Source organism: Thamnophis sirtalis, unplaced genomic scaffold, assembly GCF_051295495.1.
Source record: "Thamnophis sirtalis isolate CommonGarterSnake01/CBP01778 unplaced genomic scaffold, rThaSir2_p1.2 scaffold_3, whole genome shotgun sequence".
In the NCBI taxonomy this organism is placed as follows: Eukaryota; Metazoa; Chordata; class Lepidosauria; order Squamata; family Natricidae; genus Thamnophis; species Thamnophis sirtalis.
In genome coordinates this window covers 168906486-168920417 of record NW_028261383.1, presented here as the reverse complement: position 1 = coordinate 168920417, position 13932 = coordinate 168906486, and the positions used below count along the sequence as shown (strand labels likewise).

General features: G+C 47.4%; 1 protein-coding gene across 1 annotated transcript in view; it reads left to right on the top strand.

Moving 5' to 3' along the window:
• Positions 1-13932, top strand: part of SLC6A8 (solute carrier family 6 member 8) — a 45242-nt gene that overhangs the window by 23593 nt on the left and 7717 nt on the right. Inside the window, exons 10-11 of the mRNA XM_087710863.1 lie at positions 3761-3863; positions 9643-9743. Of these exons, the coding sequence (XP_087566989.1) occupies positions 3761-3863; positions 9643-9743 (204 nt within the window). The remainder of the gene's footprint in view (positions 1-3760; positions 3864-9642; positions 9744-13932) is intronic.

Sequence of the window (13932 nt, the reverse complement as noted above, 5' to 3'; positions counted from 1 at the left end):
GCTGCTGGCAGCAATATTTGGAGGCCTTAGATTTCCCATTACTGTTTTAAATAAAATGCTACAATTTCTCTTTTGTAGATTCCCCATTTTGGAGCTTGATGCCAATTAGCAGCTCCTCATCTTTTTCACTTCCTTATAATGTGCCCCCCTTTATGTCCTGGCCACTGAGTTTACATTAACTAGGTGTCCTCTACTAAATCATCCACAGAGCCGTGACTGTTGAACCTCTTCTCTCCTTTCAGTGCCAAGCTCAGGATAAATTCTTCAGTGGATTTAGAAGCAGGTTCTATAAACAGCCTTTGTCCACAAGTCTTTTTATTTCCATTTCATTCTATACAATCACATGTTTACTGTGCATAACCGAGGCATATAACATTGGGTAATAAACACAGCCCTCACTTTTATAGAAAATGCCCCCTACAATACAAACCCAATATACCGCCTTAGCCCACCATACACCCTCTTTCATCCCCCTCCAACTTTCATTCTTCCTTCTCTCATACCCCTCTACACCTACTTCCCCTCCCCCTCCATCTAACCCTAACCCTATCACTCCCTCTCTTAATCCATTCCCTCCCTTCCTTCTCCTCCTCCTCTCTCTCACCCTCTCCACCCTCCTTCTTCTTTCACTCAGCTCCTCCCTTCGGTATACTTCTATTACCTTCCAATATATTCAGTTTGTTCTGTTTTGACACTAACATTAAAAAGCCAAAGTATACAAGTGCAATCATGCTTTAAAATTTAACACATATTATATTTCCCCCCTCCCCTCCTCCCCCTAGATCTATAAACAGCCTTGATCGGCCTGAGGCATATGTCATAATTCTCCTTCCCCTCTTGCTTCTTGATAGGGGTCTGTGTGAACGGTTAGCATGCAAAGAATACGCTATGTGAGCTTTTAATGGCAGAACGGGTACTCATTAAACCAACCAGCAAGAAGCAGTGATTTAAGACTGATAGGGGACTTACAGCTTGAGGCAGATGGAGTTTGGGTCCCTTGTGTGAAAGAAGTTGATTGGGGCAGGTTCTCTTCTGTTTAGATAAGTGCCTTTCCTGGATGATTTCCAACCAGAAATTCATTTATCAGCGGAGTTTAACTGTAATCAGAGCACATGACTGGGCCCGAAGTGTGCCTTGAAAAGTTCATTCATCGGGGCGAATGCCACAACTGTTGTGTTTCTAGGGCAGGGAGATCTCCGCCCTTAGTGAGGCTCTTCCCTCTCTGCCAGTATTTGAGCCGTGACATCATCCTGAAGAAGTGGGGGGAAAAGACTCGTTGGGATTCCCAGATGCAGCAGCTGACAGGTGTAAGGGAATCCCTGAAGCTTTGCCATGGCCTAGAAAGTGCCTGAACCAATCCCTGATTGGTGGAGTGAGGAGAGAAGGGGACACAGAGAGAGACAATCTGAAGGAGGCTCCTGCTCTTCCCTGGCTGGAGAATACCTGCCGTCCCTTCGGGGAGCTGACCGAGAATATGCTGTGAAATGTTATCTCTGGTTGTAAATCTGGGGAGGAGCAGCTCCTCTCTTACAATAGCAATAATAGCAATAACAGTAGACTTATATACCGCTTCATAGGGCTTTCAGCCCTCTCTAAGCGGTTTACAGAGTCAGCATATCGCCCCCAACAACAATCCGGGTCCTCATTTTACCCACCTCGGAAGGATGGAAGGCTGAGTCAACCCTGAGCCGGTGAGATTTGAACCGCTGAACTGCTGATCTAGCAGTCAGCCTGCAGTGCTGCATTTAACCACTGCGCCACCTTGGCTCCTAATGCTTCTGCTATGTGGAATCTCAAACAGAAAGGGCTGTTTTTAATAACAGCGGCCATGCACCCACTGTACCCCATTTGGGGGAGACTGTTTAACTTACTAGAACTTCCAGGTGATTTGTTCCTCCTATGGAAAATTCCCAGGTTTAGATACCACTACCCATAGACAGAAACTCCCACCTCTTTCCCCTTCTGCTTCGGGCATAGCACTCGCATTACAATGATTGGGAAGAGCCATTCCTTAAGACTTTCAGGTGCCCGTTGGCAAAGAAGGGTGTGAATATTTGTGGTAGATGATTTCTCCTTTTTTTTTGCCATTCCTTTTTGAAGCTCCATCTGTATTGGGACAAGCCTCTTTCTGCTGTTTTGAATGTGTGTCCCGGGAGTAAGAAGGATTTGGATTAGAAGCCTTGAAATACTCCTGATGTGGCCTAACTTTCTCCATAGAACCTCTCCATTTTGCCCAGCAGATTGAGAAAGCATATTTGCCTTCCAGTTAGATCTTCTTTTCTTTCCACTTCTGGCATTCTCAGCAGTGGTGGGTTTCAAAAATTGTTCGAAGCTACTATGTGGGTGTGGCCTCCTTTGTGGGAGTGGCTTGCCGCCCACGTGACGGGATGGGAGTGGCTTGCCGCCCATGTGACCGGATATGAAGATGCCGACGACACTTGTCAGAACCACCTTAAATTACCTCAAACACAGCACTGGCATGCATAAGAATAGGATGTAAACTTGCTTTTTAAAAGGCATCTTTGGTTTGCGTTAAAACAACTTCAACACACGCAATGTTCTGATTGCACCACAAACGCAGTAGTCATCCTTACCTTTCACAGAGGCACTGAGTTTTATAAATAGGAGCATGATAGTGTAGAATAATCATATCCAAGGACCAGTGGTGGGTTTCAAAAAATTTTGGAGCCTCTTCTGTAGGTGTGGCCTGCTTTCCGGGTCCACTGGTGGAACCTCTTCTAACCGGTTTGGTAGATTTGATGAACCGGTTCTACCGAATAGGTGTGAACTGGTAGGAACCCACCTCTGGTTTCATCCCACTAAGTTTTGGTAATGGCAGCAATGTCATATCTGTACTCATGTACTAAGTCTTCATGTTCATCCTATTTGTTCCTCACAATTTTGAGTGTTTTAAATTTATCTTTTAAATAAATAAATGGTTGGTTGGTAATGTTGTGAATGTAGTGACATACGAGAGATTACAACTATCTTATCAATTGCAGTGAGTACAATACTCTGAGACTGCTATTAACCCCATTTTGGGGGTGGTGGTGTTAATAGATATCTCAAATCGCAGTACATTCCTAGAACCTCTTCTAACCGGTTTGGTAGATTTGACGAACCAGTTCTACCGAATAGGTGCGAACTGGTAGGAACCCACCTCTGGTACAGTTGACAGAGCCTCTTCCCACGCTCTTCACTGCAATGGAAGACCAGGAATATGTGGCAACTCCTAACCATGCTCTTTCGCCCCATTGAGCAGGTTATGGAAGGCAGTGGCTAGAATGTTTGGCAGCTTTACTTCCTGAGTAGCCAGCAGCACCTGGCTAACTTTCTCGGGATGGGAAGCTATGCAGAGCGAGGCTCAGTGAAGGTCTAGTCAGTGATGTAGTTGCCACTCCCACAAAGGAGGCCACACCCAGAGAGTAGGTTTGAACAGTTTTTGAAACCCACCACTGAACTGTACCCTTTGTGACGAGGAACCTCCCATCTTTCCTTCCTTCTCTTTTCTTTCAAGAAGCAGAAGTGGGTTCAATAAAGCAGGTTTAAGGAAGGAATGTTGCTCCTACTGTCTCTTGGGGGGGGGGGTGGATTGCTGTGCTTAGCAACTGTTTTGGGAGAAGACCAACCCGAGTTAGAAGAACTAATTTTGCGGAGGTACCCTGAGTAGGAAAGAGAAGGAGCCCGGAGCCGGGCAAGGGGGGCCGTTTTGAAAGTGCCCTGTTGTATCCTGCTGTCTCACGGCCAGCCCCTCTCCTAGGGGGGCATGTATGTCTTCCAGCTCTTCGATTACTATTCAGCGAGTGGCACAACACTACTGTGGCAGGCCTTCTGGGAGTGCGTGGTCATCGCCTGGGTTTATGGTAAGAGAGAGTGGCATGATTATTAAAGAATCACCTGGGACAAAGCCTGGCAAAACAAGAGGTGTTTTGCCCCAAATGTTGACAATAGATACAGATCAACCAGCATGTCAGTGCCCTGGAACAAATCCGTACTGTGGATAAGAGTGTGGGGGGGATCGTTTCTCATTCTCAAAAGCACAAATGGAATCCATGTGACATTTAACCTCCTCCTGAGAGTGAATCATTTACTACATAACATTTAGTAACCGGCGTGCTTGTGCACGTATGCTTGCAAACAACAGGCAAGAGTGTAAAACAGGCAGTCCCACGTTTAGCTTTTAACAGGAAAGGTGCTTGGGTTATGCCTTGCTAAAAGTTTTCAAGGCTCCGCTCCGATCGAGACGTGTTGGGCTCGTAGCCAAGAAGCACAACACATCGAGCGCTTCTAGTGGGCGCCACTCAGAGAAGATGGCTCTCTTGTTAATCTGAGCAGCTCAGAAGTCGCTTAGTGATTAATCGGTGGCATGAAAGAGGGACGCGCATGCCACGGAGACTTAAAAGCAGCCACCTTGCTCTGGGATTGCACCTTATGGCTTTACCCACACCACACTACTGCAACGTACTCTACATGGGGCAGCCCTTGAAGAGCATTCGGAGACTTCAGCTTGTCCAGAATGCAGCCGCGCGAGCGATCGTGGGTGCACCTCGGTTCACCCACGTAACACCTATCCTCCACGAGCTGCACTGGCTGCCTATTGGTCTTCGGATACGCTTCAAGGCGCTAGTCATCACTTATAAAGCCCTTCATGGTATTGGACCTGGGTACTTGAGAGACCGCCTGCTGCCAATTACCTCCAATAGACCGATTAGATCCCACAGATTAGGCCTCCTCCGAATTCCATCCGCCGGCCAATGCCGACTGGCGACTACTCGGAGGAGAGCCTTCTCTGTGGCTGCTCCGGCCCTTTGGAACGAGCTCCCCGTGGAGATTCGAACCCTCACCACCCTCAAGGCCTTCCGCAAAGCCCTTAAAACCTGGCTGTTCCGACAGGCCTGGGGCTAAAGAGCTTTTGCCCCCCTCCTTGAATGGTATGGTTGTTGTGTGCTTTAAAATTGTGTATTGTTTTGTTCGTCTTTTTTATCCCTTATCTGTACCCCCCTTCCCTGACTTGGATTGTGAGCCGCCCTGAGTCCCCTTCGGGGAAAAGGGCGGCATATAAGTGCAATAAATTCAATTCAATTCAATTGCCCTTTTCACATTTAAAGTAGGATAATAGCAATAGCAATAGCAGTTAGACTTATATACCGCTTCCTAGGGCTTTCAGCCCTCTCTAAGCGGTTTACAGAGTCAGCATATCGCCCCCCAACAACAATCCGGGTCCTCATTTTACCCACCTCGGAAGGATGGAAGGCTGAGTCAACCCTGAGCCGGTGAGATTTGAACAGCCGAACTGCAGAACTGCAGTCAGCTGAAGTAGCCTGCAGTGCTGCATTTAACCACTGCGCCACCTCGGCTCTTAAGATGACAGTTAAAAGAAATGGGGGGGGGGTAGGGGTGTGTGGACTGAGCTCTCTTCCCTATCCTCCCCATGAAAGGAGTGGATAGAGTGAGTTTAGGACCTGGGTGACAGGCAAAGGTAAGACTTGGAGATCTAAATCACACATTTGGAAATCTAAACCACACATATTTCATTGTCCTTTACAAGTTTAAAATAAAATGATCAAAGGCAGAGGGCTTCCGCCCACGGAGACCTGCTTCCTTGCATTGAAAATTGGCATCCCGGGGACCGATTTTTTTTCCCCCCTCCCTTCCAACTCAGTGTGGTGTTTTACTTGCAAGACTAATTGGGCTGCTGGTGGTATCATCTTACTTGCCAATCACTCTTTACATCACCCAATAGTAGGGCAGAGATGAATAGGATCCGGGCTCTTTGCCAGGCCCCAGCAAGTCTCCAGGGCACTCACCTTGCTAACAGCCCGAATGGCTTTGTTGGCAGCTTTACACTTTCCTTAATGTAACTATGAGTGGAATGTGGATAATAAAGAGATAAATGATAAGAGCGTCTCTTGAACCCGCCTTGATTTCTATGGAAAGGGCAAAGGGCAAGGCAATCAGAGCTCTTCTTCACCGTGGCACGACAAAACCGCGCTCGACTAAAGCGCGCCCGATTAAACCACGTCGCTGACGTCATCAACAGGGCGACAACAGCGAGCGCGGAGAAAAAAAAGGGCGCTTTAAATAGCGCTTTGAAAGCAAGCCGATTCAAGTTAAGGTAAGGGTTAGGTTTAGGGTTAGGTTTAGGGTTAGGTTTAGGGTTAGGTTTAGGGTTAGGTTTAGGGTTAGGTTAAGGGTTAGGGTTAGGTTTAGGGTTAGGTTAAGGGTTAGGATTAGGTTTAGGGTTAGGTTTAGGGTTACGTTTAGGGTTAGGTTAAGGGTTAGGTTTAGGGTTAGGTTTAGGATTAGGATTAGGTTTAGCGGGGTTAGGTTTAGGTTTAGGGGTTAATTTTAGGTTCAGCGTTTACAGCGTGCTTTTTTCTCCACACTGTTGTTGCGCTGTGATGACGTCAGCTACGCGGTTTCGTCGAGCGCCCTTTAGTCGAACGCGGTTTTGTGGTGGAACCCTTCTTCACAGGGACTGAAATGTCCTGCATGTACTTCCTTGACTAGGCTGCAGGCAATGGCACACCTTCTCTGCAGATAAACCAGTAGATTCAGGTGTGTGTGATGAGTACACACACACACACACACACACACACACACACACACACACACACTTAATACTCTATAACAGGGGTCCCCAAACTTGGCAACTTTAAGACTTGTGGGCTTCAACTCCCAGAATTTTGTTTCTAATTCTGGGAGTTGAATTGAATTGAATTTATTTGATTTGTATGCCGCCCAATCCCGAAGGACTCCGGGCGGCTTACAGAATAAAAGAAATCAAAAAGGAACTTAAAAACAATAGGACACACGAAATTAAAAAAAAGAAACGCAACAAACACCCAATCAGAAGGCCTGCCGGAAAAGCCAGGTTTTAATGGCTTCGCGAAAGGCCATGAGAGTGGGCAGGGCCCGGATCTCTGGGGGCAGCTCGTTCCATATGGCCGGAGCGGCAACAGAGAAGGCCCTACTCCTAGGCGCCGCCAGCCGGCATTGTCCCGCTGAAGGCACCCCGGAGAAGGTCCATCCTGTGCGATCTTATTGGTCTAAGGGAGGTATGTGGCAGGAGACGGTCTCGTAGGTACCCAGGTCCTAGGCCATGTAGGGCTTTAAAGGTGATAACCAGCACCTTGAATCGCGTCCGGAGACCAATGGGCAGCCAGCGCAGCTCGCGGAGGATAGGTGTGATGTGGGTGTACCTTGGCACACCCAGTATCGCTCGCGCGGCTGCATTCTGGACCAGTTTCAGTCTCCGAACACTTTTCAGGGGCAGCCCCAAGTAGAGCGCATTTGTCCACAAGTCTTAAAGTTGCCAAGTTTGAAGACCTCTGCTCTGTCATGTCTTTTTAAAGGTTGATTACAATTTCTCTTGTCCTTGATGGTTATGAGCACTGGGCTATGGGATCATGGGACCCATCTGGTTTATGAGCACTGGAGCCAATTTGGAAACACCTTAGTCCAAGTTCTATCTATCTTGAGGCACTTCCTCTCGTGGCCTTGAAAGCTGCTCTGGCTTATTTGGCATCTGGAGTGCGTATAAAATAATTGGGCCGACCCAAATGCCCATTTTCATTAAGGGGCCTCATTTTGTCTACTCTGCCTGCTGAAGAGTGCTCTTTGGACCTCACAGCAATCTGGAACTACACATTGTGTAACCGAGCAATGCATTTCATCAGCAGGCCTGAGGGACAAAGTCATTAAGCATGGAGTATTTTAAGGGCATGTGCTGTGACAAAACAGTCCTGGATTTGCCATTTGAAACTCCCAGCGATGCACGGAGGAATTAGGAAATTTCTCCACATTTGGAGGGGAAAAAAATCTTGGTGCTTTCTGAGTTTGGTTGTCAGAGAGCACCAAGGGCCCCTCATTTCAACCCTCAGCTACGAATATTCTCCTTTATTGGAGAGAACCTCATGTGGAAAAGCCAGATTATTCTACCCTTAAGAAAAACAGGGAATTGTATTTACCACCATTCATCCATGCACATTTTTACTCTGAGGTAGGAAAGTCATGTGCCATGTGATCAGTTGCTCAGACTCCTTAAGCCGAGCATGACTTTTGGGGAATACATCCCTGGAATTTTCTTGCAACGTCAGAGAAGCAAGATGCTGTTGCCTTTTTCTGAGGCTCAGATCTCCCCTCCAAATAGCAATCAAGCATGGCTTAGCATAGCATCTGAGATCCCTGCCGCATTCACCCTCCCTCGCATGGCCAAAGAATAATTAAGAGGTGGTTTTTTCCCCCCCTCTTTCACCCTGTCAGTACTTGCTCCAGCAGGGAGGCAAACCTTACTTAGCATGACACATGCACCTCATTTTTAATTATCACTTTCCAGGCTTGGAGCTGATGATAGTAATGCCGTTTTAGATTCCAAGCATAGCAGATATTGGAAGAGGCAAAAGATCTTCCCATTACGCCATTTTTTTTAAACCTAATACAGAGGCCTTCAAACTTGACAACTTTTAAGACTTGTGGACTTCAACTCCCAGAATTCTCCAGCCAGCACAGCCTCTGGCTAATAATTGAGAACATAGCAGCATTTAAAAAACAACAACACTAGCCACGTTCCCTCTCTCACTGTGGTGCTCAAAGCCAACAGAAGGTGTTATTTCAGTTTAATTTGTCAGGGGTAAAAAAGAGGTGTGAACTTGTGTACGTAACTAATGTGGTTAAAGGTTGGACTTCAGACATTCTGCTCCGGGCATTCCTCAATCAAGGGCACCTCTGTTTTTCGCTTCCTTTCTGGGCTGCTGAGGCACAGATGTGTCCTTGAAAGATCCCCATTTAATCTGCCGTCACTAGGCGAGGCGGAGCAGAGAGGCCGGGATGCTGAGGTGAGGCAGAGGTCTGCAGGAAGCTTCACCTGAAGACGCGAAGGTGTGGCACGACAAAACCGCGGTCCACTAAAGCGCGCCCGATTAAAGCTCGTATGTGTGACATCATCAGCAGCGCGACAAAATTAAAAATAAATTAAATTAAAATTAAAATAAAATTAAAGCAAGCCGATTCACATAAAGGTAAGGGTTAGGTTTAGGGTTAGGGTTAGGGTTAGGTTAAGGGTTAGGGTTAGGTTTATGGTTACGTTAAGCGTTAGGGTTAGGTTAAGGGTTAGCGTTAGGTTTAGCGTTAGGTTAAGGGTTAGGGTTAGGTTTAGGGTTAGGTTTGGGGGGGTTAGGTTTAGATTTACGCGTTAATTTTAAGTTTACCGCTCACAGCGTGCTGTTTTCGTCACGCTGTGATGACGTCACGTATGTGCTTTCGTCGAGCGCGCTTTAGTCTACCGCGGTTTTGTGGTGGAACCTGCGAAGGACCCTTTCAGCCTTGTCTCACAGGGATTCTAGTACCTCGCTTAGCCCCAGTTAGCCACTGTCAGGAATAAGGAAGCTGGATGGATACTATACCTCTTCACACTTCCGAAATTATTCCTAAGAGTAGCTTTGCAGGGAGGACAAGCATGCAGGTTGTATAAACACCCAGGAAGTTCTCTGGTCATGCAAGATCCAAGACACTCATGTTTCAAGCAGGCCCACTAATGTCCGAAGCAGCCTTTCTGATATCCCTCTCTGGTCTGGCCGAGCAAAGTTCCTCTTCCATTCTCAGAAGCCTCTCACTCTTTCCCTGCTTCCCATCTCCTCCCAGGGGCTGACCGTTTCATGGATGACATTGCCTGCATGATTGGGTATCGGCCCTTTCCTTGGATGAAGTGGTGCTGGATGGTCATAACTCCTCTCATCTGCCTGGTAATTTGACGGGGGGGGGGGAGGGTGGCACTCTTGAGGATTCTTAGGGGGGGGGGGAGAAGTGGGTAGAAAAGTTAGATTTTGGTACATTATTGTTTAGTTCCTAGAATTTTCTCACCACTGCAAGGCCTGCTTTTTTGGATCAAATAAGTGTTGACCCAATGCAGTGGTGGGATTGAGCCAGTTCGCACCTATTCGGGAGAACCGGTTCTTAACTTTCTAAGAGGTTCAGAGAACCGGTTGTTGGAAGAAATCTTTTTTCCCCCCCCGCTTTACAGGGCTAATCCTGGAAGGAAGGCAGGAAGGAAACATTCTGGTGTTGTTTCTACCCTAATCTTTATTGCCCTGTTTACAGAAACTGCCTCTCCAGTTAACCCTTATTACATCGTAACAGCTAAGGCGAAGCGCCCATCGACCTGAGTGATGTTGAGTTGGCCACGCCCACATGGTCACATAGCCACTAAGCCCCGCCTACCCACCTGGTCATTAGGACAGAGAACCGGTTGTTAAATTATTTGATCCAATGATTGCAACAGGGATTGTCTGTGTGCTGCCCAAACCTGACATCCTGGGATAAAGGAGTAAGACTGGGCCCAAATCACCCAGCCGGCTTTCCATGCCTAAGGTGGGATGAGAACTCACGGTTTCTAACCTGGCACCTTAATCATTGGACCAAATTGTCTCTCAAAGCTAGTTTTCTCCACAAGCCCAGAAAAAAAAAGAAAAAAAGGAAAACTGTACATGCCCCTAATTCCATCCAGGTATGTAACATGCAGAAATTCATTAGGGGAAAATCTGCTCGGTCTCTGGGGTGATGGCAGGGGGGGGGGGGGGGAATAACCAGGAAGGACCAGCATAAAGAACTAGAATCATCAAGTCGAAGCCTTTCCAGCTTTGGATGGGGGGCTGCCTGTGAGCCTTCCAAGGTAGATCAAGTTGAGAAATTGGCAGGGATTGGTTATCATTATTGTAGTGAGGTGGAATAAGAGAATCTCACAATTGAGACTCTGTCTCAAGTTTCTCTCTGTCCCGTCATATATTATATATATATATAAAACAAAATCAAGGCAAAGTTACTTATAATTCTCTCCGCCCCCCCCCAATGCTTCCAGTTATTTATTTATATATTTAGGACTTGCAAAAGGCCAGCCAAGTCAAAATCCCTGGGCAGCACCCAAAAGCATGAAAAATAACACATACTCCTGAAATAAACTAACACCATTAAATGGTGATCAGGACAAAGGTGGGTTGCTCCCCGGTTTGGCCCGGTTCGGCCAAACCAATAGTGGTGGTGGCGGGAGGCTCTGCCCACCCACCCAGACACTTCTCCGCGCGAGCACAAGCAAACTGGTAGTAAGCTGGCTAGCAAGGTTCACCGACAAATGCGCGCTCGAGAAAAGCGCGCCGACAAAACCGCGGTGAGAAAACCGCGAGGTCGAAATCACGCCGACGAATGTGGGCAGAAGCGCACCGACAACAGCGCGCCGACTAAAGCGCGCCTTCAACAAACAAGTAATAACAACCTAATAACCCTAACCCTAATCCTAACCCTAACCCTAAACCTAACCCTTACCTTAACTTAAATCGCGCTTTTGTCGGCGCGGTTTTGTCGGCGCGTTTATGACATCGCGGTGTTCTCACCACGGTTTTGGCGGCGCGCTTTTGTCGTGCGTGCATTTGTCGGGTCACGGGCTAGCAACCCACCACTGGATCGGGACTATGGTTATGCGCGGCCCAAAATTACTTTTGGTGAGATGGCCACCTATATAAATAGGTCGATAAAGAAATCAAGACTAAAATATACCACTTTTCAACAAGTGGGAATCTACTTGTCTGACCCCAGATCCTAGGGAAAGAGCCATTTCTTTTATACTTTTATAATAAAGAGCCGAGGTGGAGCAGTGGTTAGAGTGCAGCACTGCAGGCTACTTCAGCTGACTGCAATTCAGCAGTTCGGCTGTTCAAATCTCACCGGCTCAGGGTTGACTCAGCCTTCCATCCTTCCGAGGTGGGTAAAATGAGGACCCGGATTGTTGTTGGGGGCAATATGCTGACTCTGTAAAACCGCTTAGAGAGGGCTGAAAGCCCTATGAAGAGGTATATAAGTCTAACTGCTATTGCTATTGCTATTATAATACTTTACGCCTTCCTGAAAGTCCTCAGGGTTGGGCCCAGTCCTCTGTCCCAGGATTGTGTAATCTCTTCTCCAAACCCCCACCTAACCCCCTTTAATTACTCATTCCTTCCTTTCCCCTTTAATGGCTCTCTGATATCTTTCCCAAGATCACTCTAAATTCCTTTACATGGCCTTTCTTTAATGACTACCTTCATGCCCCTTTAAAGCTCCTTCCCTTCCTTTGGTTTTCTTTTTTCTTTTTAAAAAGTAATCAAACCAGCTGTGCCAGCTCAATGGTATATGGTGCCCCTAGGCTACTTTGGCTGAGGTTTCCACTTCTCTCCGATGTGAAAATTTGCTTTTTTTAGAACCAATCAGAAGGAATGGCAGCATTGGCATCCCAGCCGAGTGCCTACGCAGTCTGCAGAGCTGCAAATCAGGCATAAGGCCCATTGCTTTCCCCCAGAAATATCAACGTGGGCCTAACATATCCCAGATGCAACTCTCATTCAAAATGCCAAGCACACATAAACTGCTACCCTCTCCAGGGAGCATCTGCCAGCATCTTGTTCCTCCCTCGTTTCCGAAAGATGCTGCTGCTGTCAGAAGCAGCTGCCGAGGTAGAGATACAGTGGTGGGTTTCAAAAATTGTTTGAACCTACTCTGTGGGTGTGGCCTCCTTTGTGGGAGTGGCTTGCCGCCCATGTGACCGGATGGGAGTGGCTTGCCACCCATGTGACCGGATATGAAGATGCCGACGACACTTGTCAGAACCACCTTAAATTACCTCACACACAGCACTGGCCTGCATAAGAATAGGATGTAAACTTGTTTTTTAAAAGGCATCTTTGGTTTGCGTTAAAACAACTTCAACACACGCAATGTTCTGATTGCACCACAAACGCAGTAGTCATCCTTACCTTTCACAGAGGCACTGAGTTTTATAAATATGAGCATGATAGTGTAGAATAATAATGTAGGACCAGTGGTTGGTTTCAAAAAATTTTGGAGCCTCTTCTGTACGTGTGGCCTGCTTTCCGGGTCCACTGGTGGAACCTCTTCTAACCGGTTCGGTAGATTTGACGAACCGGCTCTACCAAATAGGTGCGAACTGGTAGGAACCCACCTTTGTAGAGATAGCTGTGAGGACGGCAAGGCAGCATTGCCTGTAAAATAAAGAAGTCAAACAGTGTTGAGTATTGACAGGCTTACTAGGAGTTCAAGGTGCTAGTCGTTACTTTTAAAGCCCTACATGGTTTAGGACCTGGCTACCTGAGAGACCATTCACCTCCCAACAACCAATAAGATCGCACAGATTGGGCCTCCTCCGGGTGCCATCGGCCGGTCAATGTCGGTTGGCGGTTCCCCGGGGGAGGACCTTCTCTGTTGCTGCCCCGGCCCTATGGAATGACCTCCCTGTAGAGATCCGGACCCTCACTACTCTTCCGGCCGGTTCCACCACAAAACCGCGTTCGACTAAAGCGCGCTCGACGAAACTGCGTAGCTGATGTCATCACAGGGCGACAACAGCGCGGAGACAGAAGCACGCTGTAAACGCTAAACCTAAAATTAACCCTTAAACCTAACCCCCCTAAACCTAATCCTAAACCTAACCCCCCTAAACCTAACCCTAAACCTAACCCTTAACCTAACCCTAAACCTAATCCTAACCCTTAACCTAACCCTAAACCTAACCCTAACCCTAACCCTTAACCTAACCCTAAAGCTAACCCTTACCTTAACTTGAATCGGCTTGCTTTTAAAGTGCTATTTAAAGCGCCCTTCTTTCTCCCCGCTCGCTGTTGTCGCCCTGTTGATGATGTCAGCGACGCGATTTAATCGGGCGCGCTTTAGTCGAGCGCGGTTTTGTCGTGCCACGCTTCCGGCCTTCCATAAAGCTATGAAGACCTGGCTGTTCCGGCAGGCCTGGGGCTGTTGATTATTATCCAGCCCCACTCTAAACAGTTCGCATGATGTGTAGTTTTTAAAAATTGTATGTTTATTTTTAAATTTATATGTCCCCTTATCTTCTCTGTAAGCCGCCCAGAGTCCCTAGGGAGTGGGCGGCATACA